The sequence below is a fragment of the Crocuta crocuta genome, unplaced genomic scaffold, assembly GCF_008692635.1.
Source record: "Crocuta crocuta isolate KB4526 unplaced genomic scaffold, BGI_CrCroc_1.0 scaffold494, whole genome shotgun sequence".
Classification (NCBI taxonomy): Eukaryota; Metazoa; Chordata; class Mammalia; order Carnivora; family Hyaenidae; genus Crocuta; species Crocuta crocuta.
This window is the reverse complement of record NW_027527931.1, coordinates 520509-541417: the sequence shown is the minus strand read 5'-3', so window position 1 is coordinate 541417 and position 20909 is coordinate 520509. Positions and strand designations below refer to the sequence as shown.

General features: G+C 59.4%; 1 protein-coding gene across 1 annotated transcript in view; it reads right to left on the bottom strand.

Moving 5' to 3' along the window:
* Positions 1 to 20909, bottom strand: part of KIRREL1 (kirre like nephrin family adhesion molecule 1) — a 113221-nt gene that overhangs the window by 48056 nt on the left and 44256 nt on the right. The window contains exons 3-8 of the mRNA XM_077751485.1: positions 4280 to 4399; positions 4120 to 4177; positions 3809 to 3989; positions 3350 to 3432; positions 3008 to 3070; positions 2209 to 2283 (exon numbers count right to left, since the gene is read on the bottom strand). Coding sequence (XP_077607611.1) covers positions 2209 to 2283; positions 3008 to 3070; positions 3350 to 3432; positions 3809 to 3989; positions 4120 to 4177; positions 4280 to 4399 — 580 coding nt within the window. The remainder of the gene's footprint in view (positions 1 to 2208; positions 2284 to 3007; positions 3071 to 3349; positions 3433 to 3808; positions 3990 to 4119; positions 4178 to 4279; positions 4400 to 20909) is intronic.

Sequence of the window (20909 nt, the reverse complement as noted above, 5' to 3'; positions counted from 1 at the left end):
GGGGCTCCCCTGCCCCCCCCCCCCCCCCCATCCACAGCTTCCTGCTGGGTGCCCACCCTGGTCCTGTCCCTGCTCACTCCCTGGCGAGCTCACAAGTGCACCTCCAACCTCCAGCCAGCTGAGCCCGCCCCCTCTAGCTCCGGCTGCTTCCGCCAAGACCCTTATTTCACGGCTGCCTTGTGTGTCTGACCGGCATCTCCTACTTCCCAAAACGGAGCTCCCGCTCTTCCTCTTCCGGCTCTTCCTCCCCGAAGCCCGAAGCCCGGTCCCTTCAGCAAACACAGCCTCCTTCCTCTGGGTCCTGGAGACACACTTCGCCCTCGGCCCTGCGCTTCCCGTCTCCCACAGCACCCCTCCATCAGTGAGCCCTGCCGGTTTTAGTCTTCAGATCTTTCCAGAGACGAAGCACATCCGCAGGAGCCACCGGATGGGTCCCCTGTCCTCACAACGCAGCAGCCAGACTGACTGTTAACACAGAAATCATGTCTCAGAACCCACCCTTGACTTCCCAGTGCGTTCAGAGTGAAAACCCAAGTCCTTGTGATTCCTTCAAGGTTCTTGTCCCCTAACAACTCGTCTGGTCCCTGTCCTGGGTTCCTGGGACAGAGGCCCTCAGGCCTGGGAACTTCCCCAGTGATGAGGGGGTCTTCGGGCTCTTGGACAACACCTGGGCGTGTGCTACGGAGGTGAGTCCGGGTGGGGATGGGGCTCTGGGCCCCAGACACCAGCCTGATCTGCTGATATCCGGGAGAGGAAGAGGTCAGTGGGGCTGGTGATTCACTCACCAAACCCCAATAAACACGACGCGGAGGCTCAGGGGAACTTCCCGGGTTGGTGAACTCTTCCGCGTGCCGGGAGGGTGACAGGCTGATCCCGCAGGGAGAGGATGCGGGGGCTCCTCTCCTCACCTCGTTGGTCCTTGTCTGAATCCTTCCTAGCGGAGCTGTAACTAAAGCACTTTACCAAGCGAGAGCTGTTCCAATGAGGGGGCGGCGGTCAGAAGTGTGCTCAGGAGGCGGCCTGGTTCCCACCACTCATTCCCTGGCTCACTTCGCTACATTCATGCTGGATTGTCCTCAAACGCAGCCAGAACCTTCCAACCTCAGGACCTTTGCGTTCACTGTTCCGTCTGCCAGGGACGCTTCCGCCTGGTGTGTCTGTTCCCTTCCCTCCTTCAGATCTTGTCTCAAGTACCACCTTCTGAGTGAGTCGCTCCCGAACCGTATCACTCAAAATTGCACAACTGCCCTACGACATTCCGGAATCCCCTTCTCTTGTTTAATTATTCCCCACAATGCATGTCAATATCCAAATTGCCTTTTATTTTATGTATTAATTACTTATTGTCTCCTTTCCTGACACGAGTCCTTATAAGATCCCTGAGGGTAGAAATAGACACACACACACACACACACACACACACACACACGCACTATCTTGCTTACTGCTGTATCCTCAGCACTCAGAAAACGTGCCTGGTACTTTACAAATACGAAATTAATAAAAATGAGTGTTACGATTTCTAGAAGCTTTACTACTGTCCTCCTTTGGGGAAGTCCAGTTGGTCTACTTCCCATTGAACTGTGTGTCCAGAAAGGATGGGCGCTGACTGGGGTGGGCCTCCCAGGACGGTGCAGAGGGCAGCCTCCTCCAGGGAGGACCTCACACCCAGCACCGGAGGCCGACAGCCCTGGAGGCCGACAGCACTGGGTTCACCTCCTGCTGTGCCACTTTTTAAAAAGCTTATTTATTTTTGAGAGAGAGAACACGTGGGGGAGGGGCAGAGAGACAGGGGGACAGAGATCCGGAGCAGGCTCTGTATTGATAGCAGCGAGCCCAATTTGGGGGTTGAACTCACAAACTGCGAGATCGTGATCTGAGCCGAAGTCCGACACTCGACCGAGTCCACCCGCCCACCCTCGTGAGCCCAGCAGGTGGCACCGTGCCTGCACCAACAGCGTCCGGTTCACACCCGCTGAACGAGTGTTCAAGTCAGTAAGCATCTCATTTTATGTGGCCTGTCTGGCTGAAGCCTCAGCACTCACCATTATGAGGCATTTAATCAACCTCATTTTACTGATGGAAACGTGGAGGGTGAGAGAAGGTAAGTAACCTGCCTGATGTCACAAAGCTAGCAATTTATAGCGCTAGGATGGGAAAAGGGGATTAAATTCTCGGTCTTCTAGCATCAAAGAGCGTACTCCTAACCTCTGAGCTGTACTGCCTCGACGGCAATGCGGCTGCGCACAAGCGAGCAGCCCCTCTGGGCCGCAGCGTCTTTGCCTGTAAGAGGCGGCTGTCAGGACCAGGCGGGTGAAGGCCGGCACGTGCTCAGCCGTCCTGCTCGCTGTGTCAGAGGCAGCTGTTAGGAAAGTGACACGAAGCTGCTCTAGCCCTTTGTCACCCACCGAGGCCCGCAGCTCACCGTCCCGCCCCTGGGCACCCCGCGCTCGGGGCGAGGGAGGGTGGTGGGTGCGGGCCAGGAAGCCTCACCCTGTCCCTGAGGCTCACGGCCCCCTGTCCGGCCTCCTCAACGCCTCTCCAGGAAGCACATTTTCTGCTCTGTTTCCTCCTCCCCCCAGAAGCAGGGACCTGAGAGACACAGACCCCCCTGCAGCCCCTGCAACTTCACGGTGATGAGGTGCTTGGGCACAGGGAAGGTGGCAGAGGAAAGTGGCAGCAGACGGAGAGAAAAGGCGGGAGCCCTGCCCGACTTCCCAAAGCTGCCCCTGGGGTCCCCAGGCCTGTCTGTTCCCAGGCACGGAGGCCTTTATCCCTGAAAGGGAGCAGTGAGGCATGAAGACAAAGGCCATATCTGATTCTGGCTGGGGCGAGGCCTCGGGGCAGGGGGGAGGGAAGGGAGTGCGCAGGGGCCCGGCGCAGGGCAGAGGGAAGCGGGAGGACAGGGTGGCCCGGAGTCCGCTTGTGGTCCTCCCCTGGGAGAGGAGAGGTGCCAGCTGGTGCCCTGCCTGTGCCCGGGTTTGTTTTAAAGGAGCTTTCCACGCACCCTCTCCTCGCCATGCACCTGCAGGCCCTTCCGCACGCAGCTCAGGGTCTCCCCACCGTCCACCTGCCCGCACGACGAGTGTCAGTGCTTCACGGGACACGCGGCAATGCACCAGCCCGCGCATGGCCCGCCTCGGGTGGAGGGGACTGTCTGCTGAGGCCGTGCACTCGGTCAAGCCGGAGCAGGGCCCCGCGCAGGGGGCACCCAGTAAACACGGCTGCCCGCTGCTGTTACAGCAGGTGGACCCTTGCACGGTGCTTAGGGCGTCCATCCCCTGAGCACCCGGAGGGCGGGGCCGCGCCTCCCCTACTGCTATGTGCGTGCAAATGAGGCCCGGCTTACGGAGGGCTTCAGGGCACAGCCGAGGTAGAAGGCTGCCACCCCTGTTAAAGCACTTTGGGCCCCGCCCTCGCCCCAGCCGCCTCCTGAAGAAATGGGCAGCAGCTGGGGGGCACCGGGGCCTCCAGCCCCACGCTCTGGATGCCCTGCTCACCTGCACGCTCTCCTGAGCCTTGTTCAGTTAGCATCTGACTCGAAAACACGCTCACTGACCTGTGCCCAGGGAAAGGGCCCTCTGCCCCCGGGCCTGCCTGGACCTCATGTCCCTGGTGTCTCATTAGTGAAGAGCTCGCTTCCTGTCCCTGTCCCTCCCCTTCACCCCCCCACCCCTACCCCCAGCCTCCCGAGCTAGCGCTGGGCAGTGCGGAAAGTTCTGTGAGCCTCTGTGAAGGCCCCGAGCCTTCTTCTCACCGCCTTCCCCAGGATGGAGCTCTGAAGCAAACCACCTCACCTCCAGCTCACCAAACGCATCCCCTTCCAGCCGCACCCCAGCCAGCCTGCTGCCCACCCTGACGATGGCCAATCCCCGCCCCAGCCGGGGGTTTCCAGCCTCCCAGGGCGCACGGCCCCTACCAGTCAGCAGGCCTCGGCAATAGAGCTGGGATTGAATCTGCTTCTTCTGGGAGAAGATTAACAGCAGAATCTGAAAAGAGAGCCCGAGGACAGGGGGAGGGGGAAGAATCATCTCGTCCCCCTGGGCTGGGTTCCAGAAAGGAGAGGGGAGCGAGACCCAGACAGCGGAGGGGAGAGCCCAGACTCCCAGCCCAGCCCACTGCAGTCTCCCCCAGCCCGATCCTGGATCCTTGATCCTCGGCCTGCCTGCCATCACCCCTGTGAGGGGCCGGACCACCATTCTTCGCCCCTTGCAAGCCCAGCCCTTTCCTGGGGGTGTCCCCTAGAGGGCCTGGGTCCCCTCCTCTCCTCACTCTTTACTTGGACTCCATGATCAGCTCCAACTCCAAAAATACTTTACGGAGCATCCTCAGGTCTAACTGGTACTCGGTCTCCTGGACAAGGTCAATACCGAGTACTGTCCGCGTGGATGACAGCCGTCTGCGCGGGGGAGTGCCAGCCTCGTCCACCGCCTTTCACGAGCTGTCCCCACTCTGCCTCCCTCCAACCTGTACTTCTCTCTAGGGCATTTATCACACCCTCTGTGTTCTCTATCGTCTCCCTCAGGGATCCTACTTAACCCAGTTTTGTAGAGTGCCTGGAACCTAACAGCTGCTCAATAAACACTTGTTGACTGACTACTGGCCTATAGTTCCATCATCACCCTGCTGTCTCTCCCCTCCTCCGCACCTACTTCCTGGCTTCTGCATTGCCCCCCAAAACTATTATCCTAAAACCCCAAATCGATTCTATCACTCACTGCTTTTTAAACTCCATATGTCCCTGCTGTTTATAAAATTCAAAATCTTTAGCCGGACACCCAAGGCCCTTCAGAGCCAGGCTCCCGCCCCCTTCCACGCCTTGCCTCTGGCCACCTCCCCCCCAGCAGACAGTAGCCCTCATTTTCTGAAAGGCCCAGTCTTTTCCGTACAGGGTTGAGTTAAGGAAATGCCACTTGCTAGAGGGACCATCCCCTCCGTCCTCACCTGGACCACTGCTCTGTGCTGTAAGATCAAGCTCAACCACCTCCTCCACCGTGAAGCCCTCCAGGCAAAATGAGCCACTCCTGTTCTACTCTCCCAGACGAAGGGAGGAGGGCCCATATTTATAGGGTGCTGATACTGCATGATCTAGTTTAATTCCTCCTCACTACAATGTTGGAAGACAGACATTAACAATTCCACCAACCACAGGCTCAAGTAGATCACAGAACTGGTGAAAGCAAGAGTCGGGCTTCGAACCCCAGTCTGTCTGACTCTGGAGTCCCTGGTCTTTCTCCTCCACCTGGCCGCCTCCTGCCTCTATTACGGGGCCTCCTTGCCGTGCCTTATGGTGTGCATCAGTCTACACCCCCTATCACGCCCCTCGTTACATTCTCGGAGGCCAAGCCCAGGAATGAGCTCCCACAAGGTCCTCGATAAATGGTTAATCGACCAAATACACAAGTGAGTGAACAGAGGCACCGAGGGTTACATCACTCCCCAGGCGTGGGCCGCGACGAGGGACTGTCCAGGGGAAACCCACCTGGGGGACTCAGGGGGACCCTGGGGGACCCCCCGTGGGCATCAACTGGCTGTTCTCTTCGGAGCTCTGTTTTATAAGCAAACCAACGGCCCTCAAGGAGATGGCACGGTTACCAAAACACAGAACACCAAACACATCAAAACAAACCAAAAAACATAACAACAACACCCACGGGTGACAAGCACTGCTCCCTGCAAAGAACAAGACAGACACGTCCTTCGCCTTCTGGGACCTGCCTCTGAGACCCACACACCACCGCGGGTGGAGACGCCAGGCCACGCGGAAAGAAGGCCTAGAAATAGAAGATCGATACTTGGCCAGACGGCATCTACATCCCCGGCCCATGGGGACACACGAAGGGGTGGGAGGTGAGGGGAACGAAGCTGAGGCACAGCTCACCCCCAACCCCTGTGTTCAAGAACAGTGTGGAGGAAACCCAGCTTGAGGAGCTGGGGCGGGGCACGGGCTGGGAGGTCCCCGACGTGTGGGGACGTGAGTGCGGGCACATCCTGGCCCTCTCGCCACCCCTGCCTGCCCAGCACCCCCGCCCCCCGCCCCCGCCTCTGCGCCTCTCACGTCCTCCAGCCTGCGTCTCGGGCCAATGCTGCTAATTGTTTTTTCCACCAGCCAACTGGTGGGAATGAGGGGCATCCAGCAACTTTACTGCTGGCCATTTGATACAGAAAAATAAAATGGGGACAGAGCGGCAGGGTCAGGGAAGGGAAGTCCATTTCCAAGTGATTTTCCCTTTGCATGCCAAGCAGTCGGGGCTCTTTGGAGAGTTCTGTTGCAATCGAGACAGGCACTGTCCAGGCATTTAGGACGCCAGGCCAGGAAAGCTGGGCCCGTGGACGGGGCTGGTGGGATGGCAGAGCCTCGGCGTTGGAAGCGACAGTGGAGGTCACCTTGTCCGACCTGCCCCTCAATCAGAAGTCCCCGGTCCAGCGTGCCCAGCACATGGCCCTCCAGGCTCTTCCGGAACCCTCCCGGGCCGCAGGGCTTGCTGCCTGGTGAAGGAGCCCTTCTCATTCGCTGGNGATACTCAGTACTGGCTGGGCCCACTTCACACCACTGTTGGAAATTCGGAAGTTACAGCAGCAAACGAACCAAGTCCCTGGGGGTGCTTCTACCTAGTGGGCCAGTCCAGGGTTTCCTCCACGTGACATGGGGCGCTGCCTCCTCCCCAGACCCTGGGCGCCCTGTTTGTGTTCAGTCTTCCCCTCGAGAGATCTCTGAGGGCTGAGCATGGTCTCTCTTACTGCACAGGGAGACAAGGCTGGACCGGAAGTGGGTTATTTCCAGCACCACAGCCCCTGTCCCTGGTTGGTCTGCTTATCGTCCTGTACCGGCCACCAGTACGTGCAGCCAGCTCCCTCTGGCCACGCATCTCTGTGGCCTAGAACCGCGCCTGGCTCGTGGCAGAGACACATACATATGTGCGGAGTTAACGACTCTGTGGATGGACGCACAGGACTCGGCTCACACACGGTCCCTGCACAGGCCTCCACCTCGGGCATCGTCACCTGCCCAGGAAGAGAGGGCTGGCCTCCCTCCCCGCCAGCCAGCCAGATGGGGGGCCGTTAGAAGGGAGCTTTGTGGGAAGGTTTGTGGGCGCAGGGCCAGGCCACGACTCCAGCAGCGCTTCTGAGCAGCTGGTGTGCCGGTCCTGCCCAGTGTCTAGCTGACACAGAGCCCGGACGCTTTCCCGGTGAGGAAATGGGGGCGAGTGGCAGCCGGCTCAGCGTGGGCCCTGCAGGGGGGCATCTGTCCCCAGGGAGGGTGGTGGGGAGGACGGAAGACAGGCCCTCACTCTGAAGACCATTTTCTAGGGCACTCGGGACAACAAGCCAAAGCTACCTGGGAATCCAAAATGAGGCCTCAGGAGCCCAGGTTCAGTGCATAAGAGTCCTGTGGGCATACATGGTGCTTCCTGGAGGAGGAGGCTGCAGACAGGGTTGGAATGAGAGAGAGAGCTTGATGGCCGACCATTTAAGATAACACGCTCACTTATTAAACACGGAAGTATACCGGGCACCCCGCTAACCGCCTGCAGACACCGGCTCATGTAATGCCCCCAACCCCAGAGAAGGAGATATGAGCAAGCCCTTCTGCAAACGGAGAAGCAGAGCACGATGTGAAGTAAGTTGGCTAAGGTCCTAAGACACGGGGACTCGCGCCCCGGTGTCGAGGACCCCAAATCTGAACTGGTTGCTGCCATGGTGCCAGCAGGTCCCTGGACATCAACGGGTCCCCTGGCATCAGCAGGTATCATGGCACCGGCAGGTCCACAGGCATCAGTGGCCATCGTGGCACCAGTGCCCCCAGGATGACGTGGCATCTCCTGGGATTTCTGTCCTAGGAAAGCCAGTGCGCAGGGCAGAGCTGACACGGTGTGGAGCCTAGGGCCCCCTGGACTCCAGAGCCTGGGGACCTTCACTGCAGACCTGCCACGGCTCCTCAGAGGCCACCGCCCAGCCCACCAGCCCTCAGGGCCCTCCCCAGAGCGTTCCTGCTCCGTGCTCACAGGTCCGCCCCACGGTCCTTCTCCAGCCACCCGGCTCCCCGGCTTCAAGCTTCGACCAGGAGACACGGCCACCCTCCCTTTACGTGGGGGACCTTGGCCCCAGTGGCTGACCTGGGCCACACCAGCACCCGCCCCTCGTCCAGGCTGTGGCTCATCCGGGAGAGTCAGCATCACTGCCGCTCCGGGAACACACTCGTTGTCCTCCCTGTGGGGCCTGCCCACGCGTGGACGGGCCCAGGAGCCTTGTCCAACTGTTCTTGCTCTCTGCGCCCCTTGCTTGGGCTGGGGGTCCCCCACATTTCATGCTGAAGCCCCGACCCCAGTACCTCAGAATGTGACCTCCTCTAGGGCCTTTAAAGAGGTGCTTAAGGTAAACGAGGCCCTGGGGGAGGGCACGAGCCCAATCTGACGAGTCTCCCCGTGAGGAGGTGTCGGGGTGTGCCCACGGAGGAACGGCCACGTGGAGACACAGGGAGGAGGCAGCCATCTGCCCCCCGGCACAGACACAGCTCGGCCGGCACCTTGATCTTGGACTCGCAGCCTCCACAACTGTGAGCGGTGAATTTGCTTCCCAAGCTGCCCTGTCTGCGGAGCTTTAGTTTTTTGGTTTGTTTCTTTGTTTTTTAATTTTTTATGTTTATTTTTGACAGAGAGAGAGAGAGAGAGCAGAGGAGGGGCAGGGAGAGAGGGAGACGCAGAATCCAAAGCAGGCCCCAAGCTCTAAGCTGTCAGCAGAGAGCCTCACACAGGGCTTGAACCCATAAACCATGAGATCATGACCTGAGCCAAAGTCGCCTGATGAACTCAGGTGCCCCTCCGTGTGTGTAGCTTTGTGGGACAGCCCTAGCCTGTCACCAGCCGTCCAGGTGTGAAATCAGGTCACTCAGTAGAGTGCCTGGATGCCTGTGCATGAAGCACACGCCATCCCGAGAGCTCTCAGCTGCCCCCTGTCCCCCACCCGCTGCCCCCAGACGCCTCCAGCTGATGCGCACACCCGCGCTCTGTTTTCACCCCAGTGCCCGTCCCAGTGAATCAGACAGTAAGTCTGGAACGGTGATTAATAAGCGAATGGATCAATAAATGTTCTGAGTCTCCCTCTTCCAGCTCTATGCTCCAGGGGGCGCCGTCTACACTGTCAACACTGATGCCCCCACTTTCAAAGTCCCCAGAGCCTCCCTTCCCGTGGGAAAACAAGCAAACCCGACCACTTCCTGCGATCCCAGGAGCCCTTCCGGCGACCCCGGGAGCCCCAGCTCTGGTGCTTCACTTAGGGAAGCATCCGACTGCACTGGGGTCTCTGTGGTGTCACGGCTGCGAACATAGACTGTGGGCGCAGTCTGAGACCCACCTGTGCACCCCCAGACCCCTGGCTCTGTGTGGCTCTGTGGACTCCACACCTGCGGTTTGGGTGCCACAAGTCTCTTCCAGGGGTGTCCCTCCCGAACCGGAGACCGGCTGGAATCATGCAGTGCTACATCACCCGCGCGGCCCAGGGATGGCGGACGGCCGCGTGGTCCCCGCCGCGGGAACGGGCCTCCCCCCTCCCTCTCAGCGTGCTTCCCTGAGGCCCAGAGACCAGGACTGAGGAGCCCAGCAGGGCTCCGGGCGCAGACAGGGGCTGCTTGGATCCCACCTCGGCCGTCACCTCGCTGGGCCTTCACACCTCTTCCAGAAAAGAGGACTCATAATTTTTATTTAACAAGGCTCCAGGAGAATTAAATTAAGTGGGTCAACAGTAAGTAGGGTATCGAGCAGAGCATCTAGCGCGGACTAGGACTCACTATGTATTCGTTCTCTCCCTCGGTTTCCCTGCGCGCTCTGTATCTGCCCTCCCAGCGTGAAGGCCAGGGTCCCCTGCGTCCCCCCAGGCGGGACCTCCCCCGACCTCTGGCGCACGGAGGGCACCAGAGACTGGGCAGAACACGGCGCCCTGGCCACCGGCCTCCACCACAAGCAGCTGCATGGGGCATTTGGACTCCCCTCCTCTGTGACACCCACCGCCCGGGGCCCAGTCCCCGGGGCGCCGCTCTGCACAAGTTTCCTTCCAAAAGACAAAAGAAACTGTCAGACGGTGAGTAATTGATCCCTTCCAAGAGGCCGGAGGGCGCCTGAAGAGCTAGGAGCCAGGAGACCGGAGCGCGGCTCCTACCAGATCCCGCTGCAACTCCCAGATCCCAGAATGGGTCCCCACCCAAAGAGCGGGAAGAAAAGGATACAAGGAAGACGGACAACACAATGCCGCGCGCACACCCTCACTCACACAGAGCCCAGATAAGTGCCGCTCAGCTAGCAAACACCGTGAGCGGAGACACACTACGTGCTCCTGTCCCCGTCGTTCCTTGATTTCTTCCATCTGTACCCGGAGCGGGGAGGGGGGGGGCACGAAACTGAGATGCCACCTGCAGGTAAGCAGCTGGGCGGCCCCACATGACCTGAGAGCATGTCCACATCGGCTGCCTCACTGTGGCTCCTCCGCGAGCCTCCCTCCCTCCACCCCTCCTGCCTCGCTCAGGGACTGACAGAACTGGAGAGCAGTGAGCACCCCTACGTCTGACAGACAGCTTCATAATTCAGAGATCGCTGTCCTATTCCTTTTAACTTCTGAGCCATAAAGCTCAGCGCTAAGCAGCTGAATGTCAGGGATGTTCGGTGAGGTCCCCACGCTCCTACAGCCAGCGAGAGCAGAACCCACACCGCCTGGTCACCAGGGACGGACCCAAGCTCGTGTGCCTGTGGCTTGCCTGCACGTGCGCACACGCCACAGAGTAAAGCGTGCAGGTAACCAGGTAACGGAGATTGGACAATTACCTTCTTTTTGGGATCCACTCAGGATGCTATCAGAGCTTGGGTTTCAGTGATATGAAGAAGGTCAAGAACTTGGATAGGAACCTGAATGGAAACGGTCGGAGAGGAGTCTGTGGGCGATTGAGGCATCGAGAATCAAACACGAGGAGGAAGAAGAACCTCAGGTGGGCTCCACGGGCCCAGTGACGGCCCGTCAGGAGCCAGACAATGGCCTGTGGCCGCGTCCTGCAGCAGCGGGCTTCCAGCCAAGGCTCGAGCATCTCTGCCGTCGGGTCGCGGTGGGGACCAGCACAGAGGGGACGTTTCCGGCACAGGGCGCCACAGGGGCCGGGCAGGGGCCCTCTCAGAAGGGGGCAGGCATGGTTCGTAGAGAGGGGTGCCTAGCGAAGGGGTGCTTTGTGGACAAGGAGGAGTCTGCTCCAGGGTGGACTTCCAGGTAGGAGACAGCCACAGCTCATCTGCTGTCAGACCGGCTGGGGGTGGAGCTTTGAGGGACTTCCGTTCCCACTCTCCATCCCCCCCTCACGAAAGTCTTCCGCCTTCAATACCCTCTGACCCCCACCAACCCTGGAGCCCACGCGAGGGGGCTCCACGTCCCTGGCTGCCTATCCCATCAGGTCCCACTGCGCCCACGGAGCAGGCCCCCTGGGCCGGGCTGTGGGGCGCTGGGGAGTCGGGCCTGCCCTCGGGGACCCCGCAGACGCGCCCTCTGCACGCCTCCGGGCTGTGTGAATGTGTCTGCTGTGGTCTGCCCAGCCCCCTGGCCCCATCCAGGCACTTCCCAGACAGTTTGGGCCCATTTTGCCTCATCTGCTCATTGTCAGCAAACTTTGGGCCGCGCTAGTCTCTCTCCCTTCGAGCGGGACCCTCCCTCTGGTTCTCCGCATGCTGCCCATGGAGGGCCATCGATACCAGGAACTCGCTGCCAGGCCACGAAGTGCTTCCGGCGTTGCCCAGCCACCCGGATGCAACAGGCATTTATTGAGTACCTACTGCATACCCACGGGACGTGTAAGTATAATATACCCGGTTTTCTGATCAGAAAACAAACGGTTGGCTCTGAGGACTCGCCCGCAGTGAGAGGTGGCAAGTGGCTGCCCGGGGAGGGCTGGAACTGAAGTCTCCTGAGTGGGGTGGCCTCCTCATCCCCACCCCGACCCAGCCTGAGACCCAGACACCGGGGAAGCAGCACACAGCAACGCAGTCCTAACAACGTGTGTGCGTGCGTGTGTGCACAAAGGGACAAAGAGAAAGCGGTGACAAGACAGAGGAGAAGGACAAAGGTGTCTGCCATCACAGAAGCGGTGCGGAACTCAACAGAGCCTTCCCGCTTCCTATTCCATATTAGGGAAGACAGCCTACCGTTTGCTTCCCATTACCGCCTTCATTCCCTTCCCGTTCAGGGGACCCGAAGCACAGAGCGGGCTTGTTGATTGGTTTGAGTTTAATTCATTTGTGTAATATCCCTGGTTCAGAACGATGTCTAATTAACACTTTTGTTGGGGGGAATAAAACCTCCCATAACCATTAATGAGCGGGGGAGGGGAGGGGAAGCGGATTCCACCGGGCGGCTGGCGGCCTCCATCTTACAGTCTCTTAATGAGACAAGTCTTCGTAATGGGATTACCACTCACTTCGGACCAGGCCAAGCAGATGGCGCGAGGCTCGGTGACAGGATGTGATGCCGCGTGAGTCAGCGCTCACACCCAGTGCCGGGGGCCTCGATTCTGGGTGCAGGGTCGGAGAGGGGTTCGTGGCGATGGCCTCCGCCCGGCAGGAGAGGCGCTGGCCCAGGCCCAGGAGGGAATTCCAAGTATGAATCTACCTTCTGTTTTCCTCACTCCCTCCAGGCCTCGTAGGGAGGAGCAGGTCTGAGGTTTGTTTGTGATTTCAGAGTTTGCAAAATGACTTAATGGGCTTTTTTAATGTTTATTATTTATCTTTGAGAGACAGGGAGAGAGAGCGAGAGAGAGAGCACGCGTGTGAGTAGGGGAGGGGCAGAGACAGAGAGAGAGAGGGAGACATAGAATCTGAAGCAGGCTCCAGGCTCCGAGCTGTCAGCACAGAGCCCGACGCGGGGCTTGAACCCACAAACCTCGAGATCATGACCTGAGCCAAAGTCTGACGCTTAACCAACTGAGCCACCCAGGTGCCCCCAAAATGACTTAATGTTGATTCACACCTTTTTGGGGAGAGAAAACTCGAATCCCAGGGACGTGTCCAAGGTCACGAAGCTGAACACGCCGTGCCCGGGAGCAGAGAGAGCAAGTGTTCTGACGCCAGAGCACTCTGACACCAGGCCGCTCGGGGAGCAGATGGTGGGTAGCACGGCTCTGCAGCGAGGCCCCACAGACGACAAAGAAAGGCCTGGGAGAGTCTGGGGACCCAGTGGTGGAGAAGCCACATGAAATCTTACGTGTGGGTCTGGACGAAATGGGGTGGGAGGTGGGGATGAACAGCGCTCATAAGGTTCTCGAGAGGTTACAGCCCTCAGAGCACAGGGCGCAGCACAGTGGTCCACTCTGACCACAGCCTTCTGACCGCAGCCTGCTGCACGCCGCGCGCAGGCAGCGAGAGCTGGGCTTCCAGCTGGGTGACCTCAGGTAAGCCATTCAACCTCTTTGGGCTTCAGTCCACTCCTGCAAGACAGGGGTGGCCACCCAGCCATTCTGTGAGGCCCGAGCTGTGGCTGGGAGACAGCAGAGGGAGAGGGATTGCACCTCGTTCCCGTCTGCATTTTTTTTTTTTAATTTTGTACCACGTGCGTTACATACTAAAAATATAAAATTAAAAAAACTTCACAAAAACACATTACATCATCGGGTTACAGAGCACTTTACACACAGCCCCACCTCGTTCTCTGCACAGCCCTGCGAGGTACAGATAATTCTCCCAACCACATGCGACAAAACCGAGGCCCGGCGAGCGCAGATAAGTGGCCCAATATCACGGATGTGACTAAATATTAGCAGGTCTAGGATGAAAATCCCTCTCTCTCTGACTTCCAGGTTGCTGTTTGGTCTCTCTCCCTACGTCAGGGCTGCTCATTCCATCTCATAAAGGCTCAGTGCTAAGGGAGAAACTTGACGACTGTTGGAGGACAGTGAACCTTACTGCGGGGTGCTGACGTGTCCCATCCCGAACACAGGACGCTCATCACCACCGGTCTTAGAGCCAGCCCAGTGCACACTGGCGGCCGGAAGGGGTATGCACACACATGCACACGTGCGTGCGCACGCGGGCTTTGAGACAGCAAGACCAGCAAGACTCGGGGTGGCTGCTGGACAAGCGCCCCCGGGGCCTGGCAAGGGCTCCCCATGCCGCCCCACCCCGAAAACGCGCTGACCCCAGCCTTGCAGTCTTGTAAATACTTCGCTGTCGGCTCACATCAGGGCGTTGTTTCCACTCTACTGTCTGTCTACACGGCCCTGGACAAGCTCATCCGTGTCTGCGCTTTGGCTGAGACCGCAGGCCCCAGAGGGCAGGGACCCCATACACCGCACGCAGGCCGAGCCAGACAGTTATGTGCTTCACAAAGGTCTCGGCAGATGACCACAAAGATAGAGTTCAATTATTCCCACGTAGAGAGAGGAGAGCCCTCCGGGCAGGGTAACTTTCAGCAGACGGCGGACCGGGCACAGCCTCCTGGAGAAAGCGCGGATCCGCGTCTGGCCCTCCGGCGCGACCGGGCTCCAGAGCAGCACGGTCCTCTCTCGGTGCCCGTGTGCCCGCCCGCACCATGGGGACGGTCCCAGCCCTTCCTGGGGCAGCGGTGCAGTCAAGCGAACGAGCTGAGAACTGCTTAGTGAACAGAAAAGCACTATAAATCTGCCGCTCAGGAAAAAGAAGAAGAAATGAAAAAATAACAACTGAGCCCACGCCTGTGATGTCCAAGCATCCGGCGCCTTATTCCCAGGAATGTGTCCGGAGCTTTCCATCTGCGGCAGTGGAAATGGTCTCGGCGGAGGGCCTGGCGCATCCTGGCAAGAGGGGCGAAGGCGCCAGAGACCTTAGAGACGCCGGTGGCTTGGATGGGAGGTCGCTCTGCCCCCACCTTTGGGAGCAGCCAGGAGGTCGAAGCCCTAGTTCCCTCAATCCTGTCACACCGGTGAAGCCCTCTGTGGCCATGCTGGATGGGTCAGACCAGGCCGCACAGACTTCCCCACGTCGGGGAAGGTTTGTCCGAGGCACAGACGGACTCGTGCGGATGGGCACACGGCGGTGCCCCCCGAGAGGCAGGGGGCTGAACCTGCTTTTGCAGGAGGGGAAGGTCCATGGCTGGTGTGGTGGTGGAGTGAGACGGGAGCTCCAGGCAGGGATGGGGGCATGTCCTGGGCCAGGAGCAAGCGAGGTCTTGTGTGGGGACCTGGAGGGAGTTGGGGGCACAGGATGGGGGAGCAGAGGAGTGAGGAGAAGCAGTACTGGCATGAGGGTGTGGTGGGGAGGTCACAGGGGTGCGGTGGGCAGGTCATGGGGGTGAGGTGGGGACGTCATGGGTTGCGCTGGGGAAGTCACAGGGGGTGCGGTGGGCAGGTCACGGGATGTAACGGGGAGGTCACAGTACAGGCCCTTCTGACAGGGTCTCTGGATGATGATTCCCTCCCCAGGCGCCCCTGCTCTATGTCTAGGACTGAACTGCAGCTCCTCCCCTGGACGGTCAGGCTTGCTGGGCACCCCACACCCCGCACAGGTGTCCTGCCCTGCTCGGGGCTTCCGGCTATGCTGCTCCTTGGCACCGCCTTGCTCTGGGACGCTGGAGCACACTGAGGCCCCACTGTGTGCCCAGTGCTTCCAGTGGGTCTAGTTCTCCGGGCGGCCCCATGCTCCGTCACATCATCCCCGTTTCAGAGAAAGGCCTTGGAGCAAGGTCGTCAGCTGCACAGTCTCCAGGTGGACACCTGACCCCAGCCGCAGCCTCAGAGTCCTGTTCTGTAAAATGGGGACGCCGAGACCTATCTCCTCCCCCATGGCCGCTGTGAAGGCCATGCACACGCCAGGCGTCAATGCACGAACATCACTTGGGAAGGAAGGTGCCCGCGCTCCGCTGACTGAGGCTCGGAAACGCACCCAGGACCCAGTGAGCCACACGGCTGGGGTTCTAACCACGTAGGTCTGACTTTAACATCCATGCTCTGTCCGTTTCTCCAGACTGTCCCGTCCGTGCCAAATTGGGCTGGGTCAGAACACGCTCCAGACACAGGCGCTCTCTGGTCCCCCCCCTCCCTGCCCCCGCCCCGGCCCCTAGAGACCGCTGGACCACGTGAGCCCCGACAAGTCAGGCCAGGGTGAGCATGCATTAAGCTGCACTGATGTGTCACCAGGCAGGACAGGAGGGGAGGAGGCCGGGACTGCCCCAAATTCGCTTCCTGTGCCTTTGAGATTTGGAGGCAAAGATCAATGACAGTTGGTAACGCCAGGGAGGGGTGGGGTGGGGGGGAAGGCCTGGGGAGAAGAGGCCCCTGCGGGCAGCTCCTTCCTCTCCCTCCTCCTCCTCCTCGCCTGGGTCTCGGCTCTGGGGCTTCTCCAAGAGGTGGCTGCTCCGGCGTGCCAGGCGGGGTAAGGGCGCCCCTACGGGGCTAGCAGGGCGCCTGCCAGCAGTGCGCGGGGGGCCCGGCCCGGGGCCTCCCCATCTGCCTTCCTGCCAGGTCAGCACCCCTCCCGTCCCTCTCCGCCTCCACTCTGCACCGCCGCTCTGCTTGGTGAGGGCACTTCGTCAGACCTCCTGACCTCCTCCCACCTGGGACGACGCAGGCATCATGGGCGGCTTCTCCTGGGAGGGGGGAGGGAAGTGGGCCCCCCAGGTGTCTGCTGCCTCCGCCCCCTCCTCCGGCTCCCCTGCCCCCACCTCCCCGTCCCACGCATCCCTCTCTCCCCCGTGGCTGCTCTGGCCCCTCTGGGCCGCACCTCCCTCCGCATCGTGCGGTCATCGTGTCCACCCTCCCTTCCCCCTCTTCGCCCTCCCCGCCTCCTTGTCTCCTGACCTCATTCTCCGGCCACCTGTCCTCCCGGCTCCTCCCAGCCCCCAACCCTGGTCCCAGGACATTTTCTGGGTTCTGCCCCCCTCCGCCCCCCACGACCGGTGTCCCCACCCAGGGAAAGACTGTGCTCTGAGGGGTCTGTGCCTCCATTCCTGGTGGGAGGAGGGAATGCGCAGCTTGGGGGGGACGCTGGTGACGCTCTCAGGACCACGGCGAGTCCCCACCGTGTCACGTCGGTGACGGGCCGCCCGCAGCTGAGGAAATCTGAGACAGGACCCTTTTCTGGTCTGGTTTCCTTAACTCGGGGTGAGCAGTTCCCACCTTTGAGGAGCTTTGCTCTGGTGCAACCCTGTCCTAAAACTACAGCTGGCAGCAGGTGGCCTCTGGTTCCGAGGTCAGGGCGGCTCCTGCCCAGTTACAGAAAACACCGGCTTCCCTGCATTTGCGGTTCCCTCTATAAACCAGTGCCTTCAGGTACCATCACCTGCTAGCGCTGGGACCAGAGCCCACACTCTCCCCCCAGTTACTACACTACTGTTCATGGCATCTGTTCAAAACCCCTGCTCTCCATCTGCTCCTCCTCAGGCTCGTTCCTGCCTCTGTTTCTCCCAGAAAGGCACAGCACGATGCCTTTCCTAGCACGATAATTTAATGTTTCTTTCCCATGCTTCAGACACTGCACTTCCTCCAGGAAGCCTTCCTGGACTGATTCTATCTTATAAGGATGGAGAGAAATGGTTTCAGTTGAGAGTGAGGGCGCAGCGCCAGAGCAGCTCAGAGCGTCGCCTGGTGCAGCTGAATTAACGGCGAGGCTGGGAGGTGTCGTCCTGATCTCGTCGCCCTGCGACCGTTCCCTGGTCCCCGCTGCCCTCCCAGTTGAGAAGGGAGGACGGCTGGCCCAGTGTGGTGGCCGGGGACTTCCGTTAACTATGCCGCTCAGTCTCGACCGCCAAATACCCTTCCCTGCAGGCACTCGCTTCCCCCCACGTCCGACACAGGCGTGTTGGCCTCACGGCACTGGGCACTGTTGCACGTAGGGGGCTCTACTGTGTTCCTGGGTCTCCCCGGCACCTGGCACCCAGGAAATGCTTGCCGAACTGAACCTAACGGAAATGAGAACATTCTGTTGACCAGGTAATCTGCGGAGCCACACCCTCAGTAAAAACCCTAGCCCTGCTGCCCGGCCCGGCTCGCAACAGGCAGCGCCCTCGGGGTATGGCTGGCACTGCTTGCCCTTTGGGGCGGGGAGGCCAAGGCACAGCCCCCCAGGCTGCAGACTCACCATCCTTGGCCATCTCCGTGGCTATGGGCCAAGCCCGTGGAGAGGAGAGAGCAGGAGCTCTGCGGGCTCCACGGAAGACTCTGGAAGGCACTAGTGGACCCTGCTATCACCTCAGGTGGTCGCTCCTGGCCCCTCCTGGCCCAAATCCTAGGCTTCCTCCCGCAGCCCCCATGCCGGGTACAGGCAGGTAGGAGCCCGCGGGGGACGGAGCAACCTGGCCACGGCCCGTGCCCTGTGGCAGGTGCATTTCCACCGTCCGCGCACAGGGGTCACGAAGTGGACAGGCCAGGCAGGGGCCCCGGGGAGCCGCACTTGCCTGAACGCTTGCACCTCTCCTTCTGATGCATCTGTTGTGAAATCTGCTCCGGAAGCCTCCGTGGGGGGTTAAGTCTCGGGGCTGGGATTTGGGTGGCTGGCAAAGGATCTGGGGCAAGTCCTGACTTCTGATTGTGGCGGGTGTGGGGCGGGCAGAGCCGCACCCCTACGGCAGAGCGCCCGGGGTGTGTGACGGTCGCTGTATGCCCAAAAGAGTCGTCAGGCACCAGGTGCAAATTTAACAAGGAAACTGAGGTCAAGGCAAGTGCTGGTCTTCAGCTGTCCCGAGAGTTTGGGACCAGCTGTGTGGCACTGGGCAGGGGCCATCCCTTATCTGGTCCCTAATTCTCAGAACAGACCCTTCCAGAACTGATGCCCCGAGGGTTTAGCACAAGTTAGATGACTAAATGGAGATAGTTCTGAGACTTCCTTCTCCCCAGGTATTTATGTTTTCCGTGGCTCCTGTGGTCTCATTTGGAGGATAAAGGCCCTTCGGGACCCCTCCTGCCGGAAGTCTGCCCCCAGCCCCTTGTTTCGCTGCTGACTGTTTCTCGAGAACCCATAGTAGTGGCACACCTGGAACCCAGGTGCGCCTGGCTTCCCATGGTGCCCCTCCCCCCACCACACCCACCCACTCACACACCAGGGTGCTTTTTTCTCCCCTGGCAATCCACGCACGTCCCCTCCTCCTGACTTACACCTTTAAGGAAACCCAGCCAAACCCGCATCAAGTATCACCACACCCCGTATTATTTCCTGCCCCTTTCGAACGCCTAGTAAGTTCAGGTATAATTCACCCCTGAAACCCGAGGAGGGAACAGAAGGGACTGAGGAAAGCCCCTTTCATAAAGCCCAGGGCACCTGCCATGCCCACACAACCTCAGGGGGCAGTCCCTCAATGCCCCAGGTAAGGAACAATGGTGAAAAACGTAATCCGTTTACATATAAACACAAAAAGCTACAGCTAAAATGAGCCTCTGCTTTTACCTAGGCCAACTTCCTCATTAGGGGAGACTGAGGCCCAGAGAGGTTAAGTAACTTGTTCCAAGCCACACAGCTCACTTAGCAGTCAGGAAGGAAACCAAGGTGAGGGAAAGGCCTCGGGCATCCTTTTCCCAGCTGACGGAATTAGCCAAACCCGGGAGTGATGTCGAATTCCGTGTTATTGGGGCAGAACCTGCCTTAAAGTTCAGGAAGAGATCTGTCCCGGTCTGTCAGAAAAGAGGTCTGGTAACAAAAGGGGACACACAGGTCTGAGGAAGAACTGAAAAGATTTCAAAATCCGATCACAAGAAAGTTTCACAGTCCTGGAGTGAATCCAGATGCAGCGTTTCTGACTGTGAGTTTTTGGGGTTTTGGAGATGCCTCCTTGAGGCCAGCCCACACTGGCCATTTTTAGGCTGGCGCTGAGGGCGGGGACGCTCCAGCGCTTCCTCCCCTGCCCAGTAAACCCCGCCGCCCTTGAAGGCGGCCCATCACCAGGACGATGAAAACACTTCCTTCACAGCCCTCCATACCAGCGAGGAAGGCAGCGGTGCAGATAATGCACAAGTCATTTCTTTCGGCTTTGGAAAGCGTGATAATGAATTTTTAGCAGCACCTAATTATGTTCTACTGAAGATAATATTAAAACCCCGTTTGCATTCTCTGAGCAGATATTAAGTGATAGTGTGAGAAGTGGTTAGCTGGGCGAGGAACCAGGCTCGGAATTAAGCCTTGGTTCCTGGGACCTGCCCAGTGGATAAGCCCCACTGAGCTCACTCGGATATGCATGCACTGTGAGTGTGTGTGTGTGTGTGTGTGTGTGTAGCTGTGTGTCTGTGTGGCTGTGTCTGCGTGTGTGTGAGAAAGAATGTGTCTGTGTGTGTGTGCATGTATGTGTGAGTGTGTCTGAGTGTGGGGTGTGCCTGTGTGTATAGGAGTGTGGGGTGAATGTGAGTGTGGGGTGTGCCTGTGTGTATAGAAGTTTGGGGTGAGTGTGTCTGAGTGTGGGGTATGTCTGTGTGTATAGGAGTGTGGGTTGAGTGTGTCTGAGTGTGAGGTGTGCCTGTGTGTACATGAGTGTGTCTGAGTGTGGGGTAGGTCTGTGTATAGGAGTGTGAGGTGAATGTGTCTGAGTGTGGGGTGTGCCTGTGTGTATAGGAGTTTGGGGTGAGTGTGTCTGAGTGTGGGGTATGTCTGTGTGTATAGGAGTGTGGGCTGAGTGTGTCTGAGTGTGGGGTGTGCCTGTGTGTATATGAGTGTGTCTGAGTGTGGGGTGTGTCTGTGTATAGGAGTTTGGGGTGAGTGTGTCTGAGTGTGGGGTGTGCCTGTGTGTATAGGAGTGTGGGGTGAGGGTGTCTGAGTGTGGGAGAAACTATGCGTGTGAGTGTGCACATACACTCATGTCTGAGTGTCACATGCTTGTGTGCACTCACGATGTGGCAGGCCTGGGTCCAGGCGCCCAGCTCGGAGCAGAGGGAGGGCCACCAGGTCCCTGCACTGGGGGGTGGTCAGTCGGTCTGGGGGGGCGAGGGGTCTGGG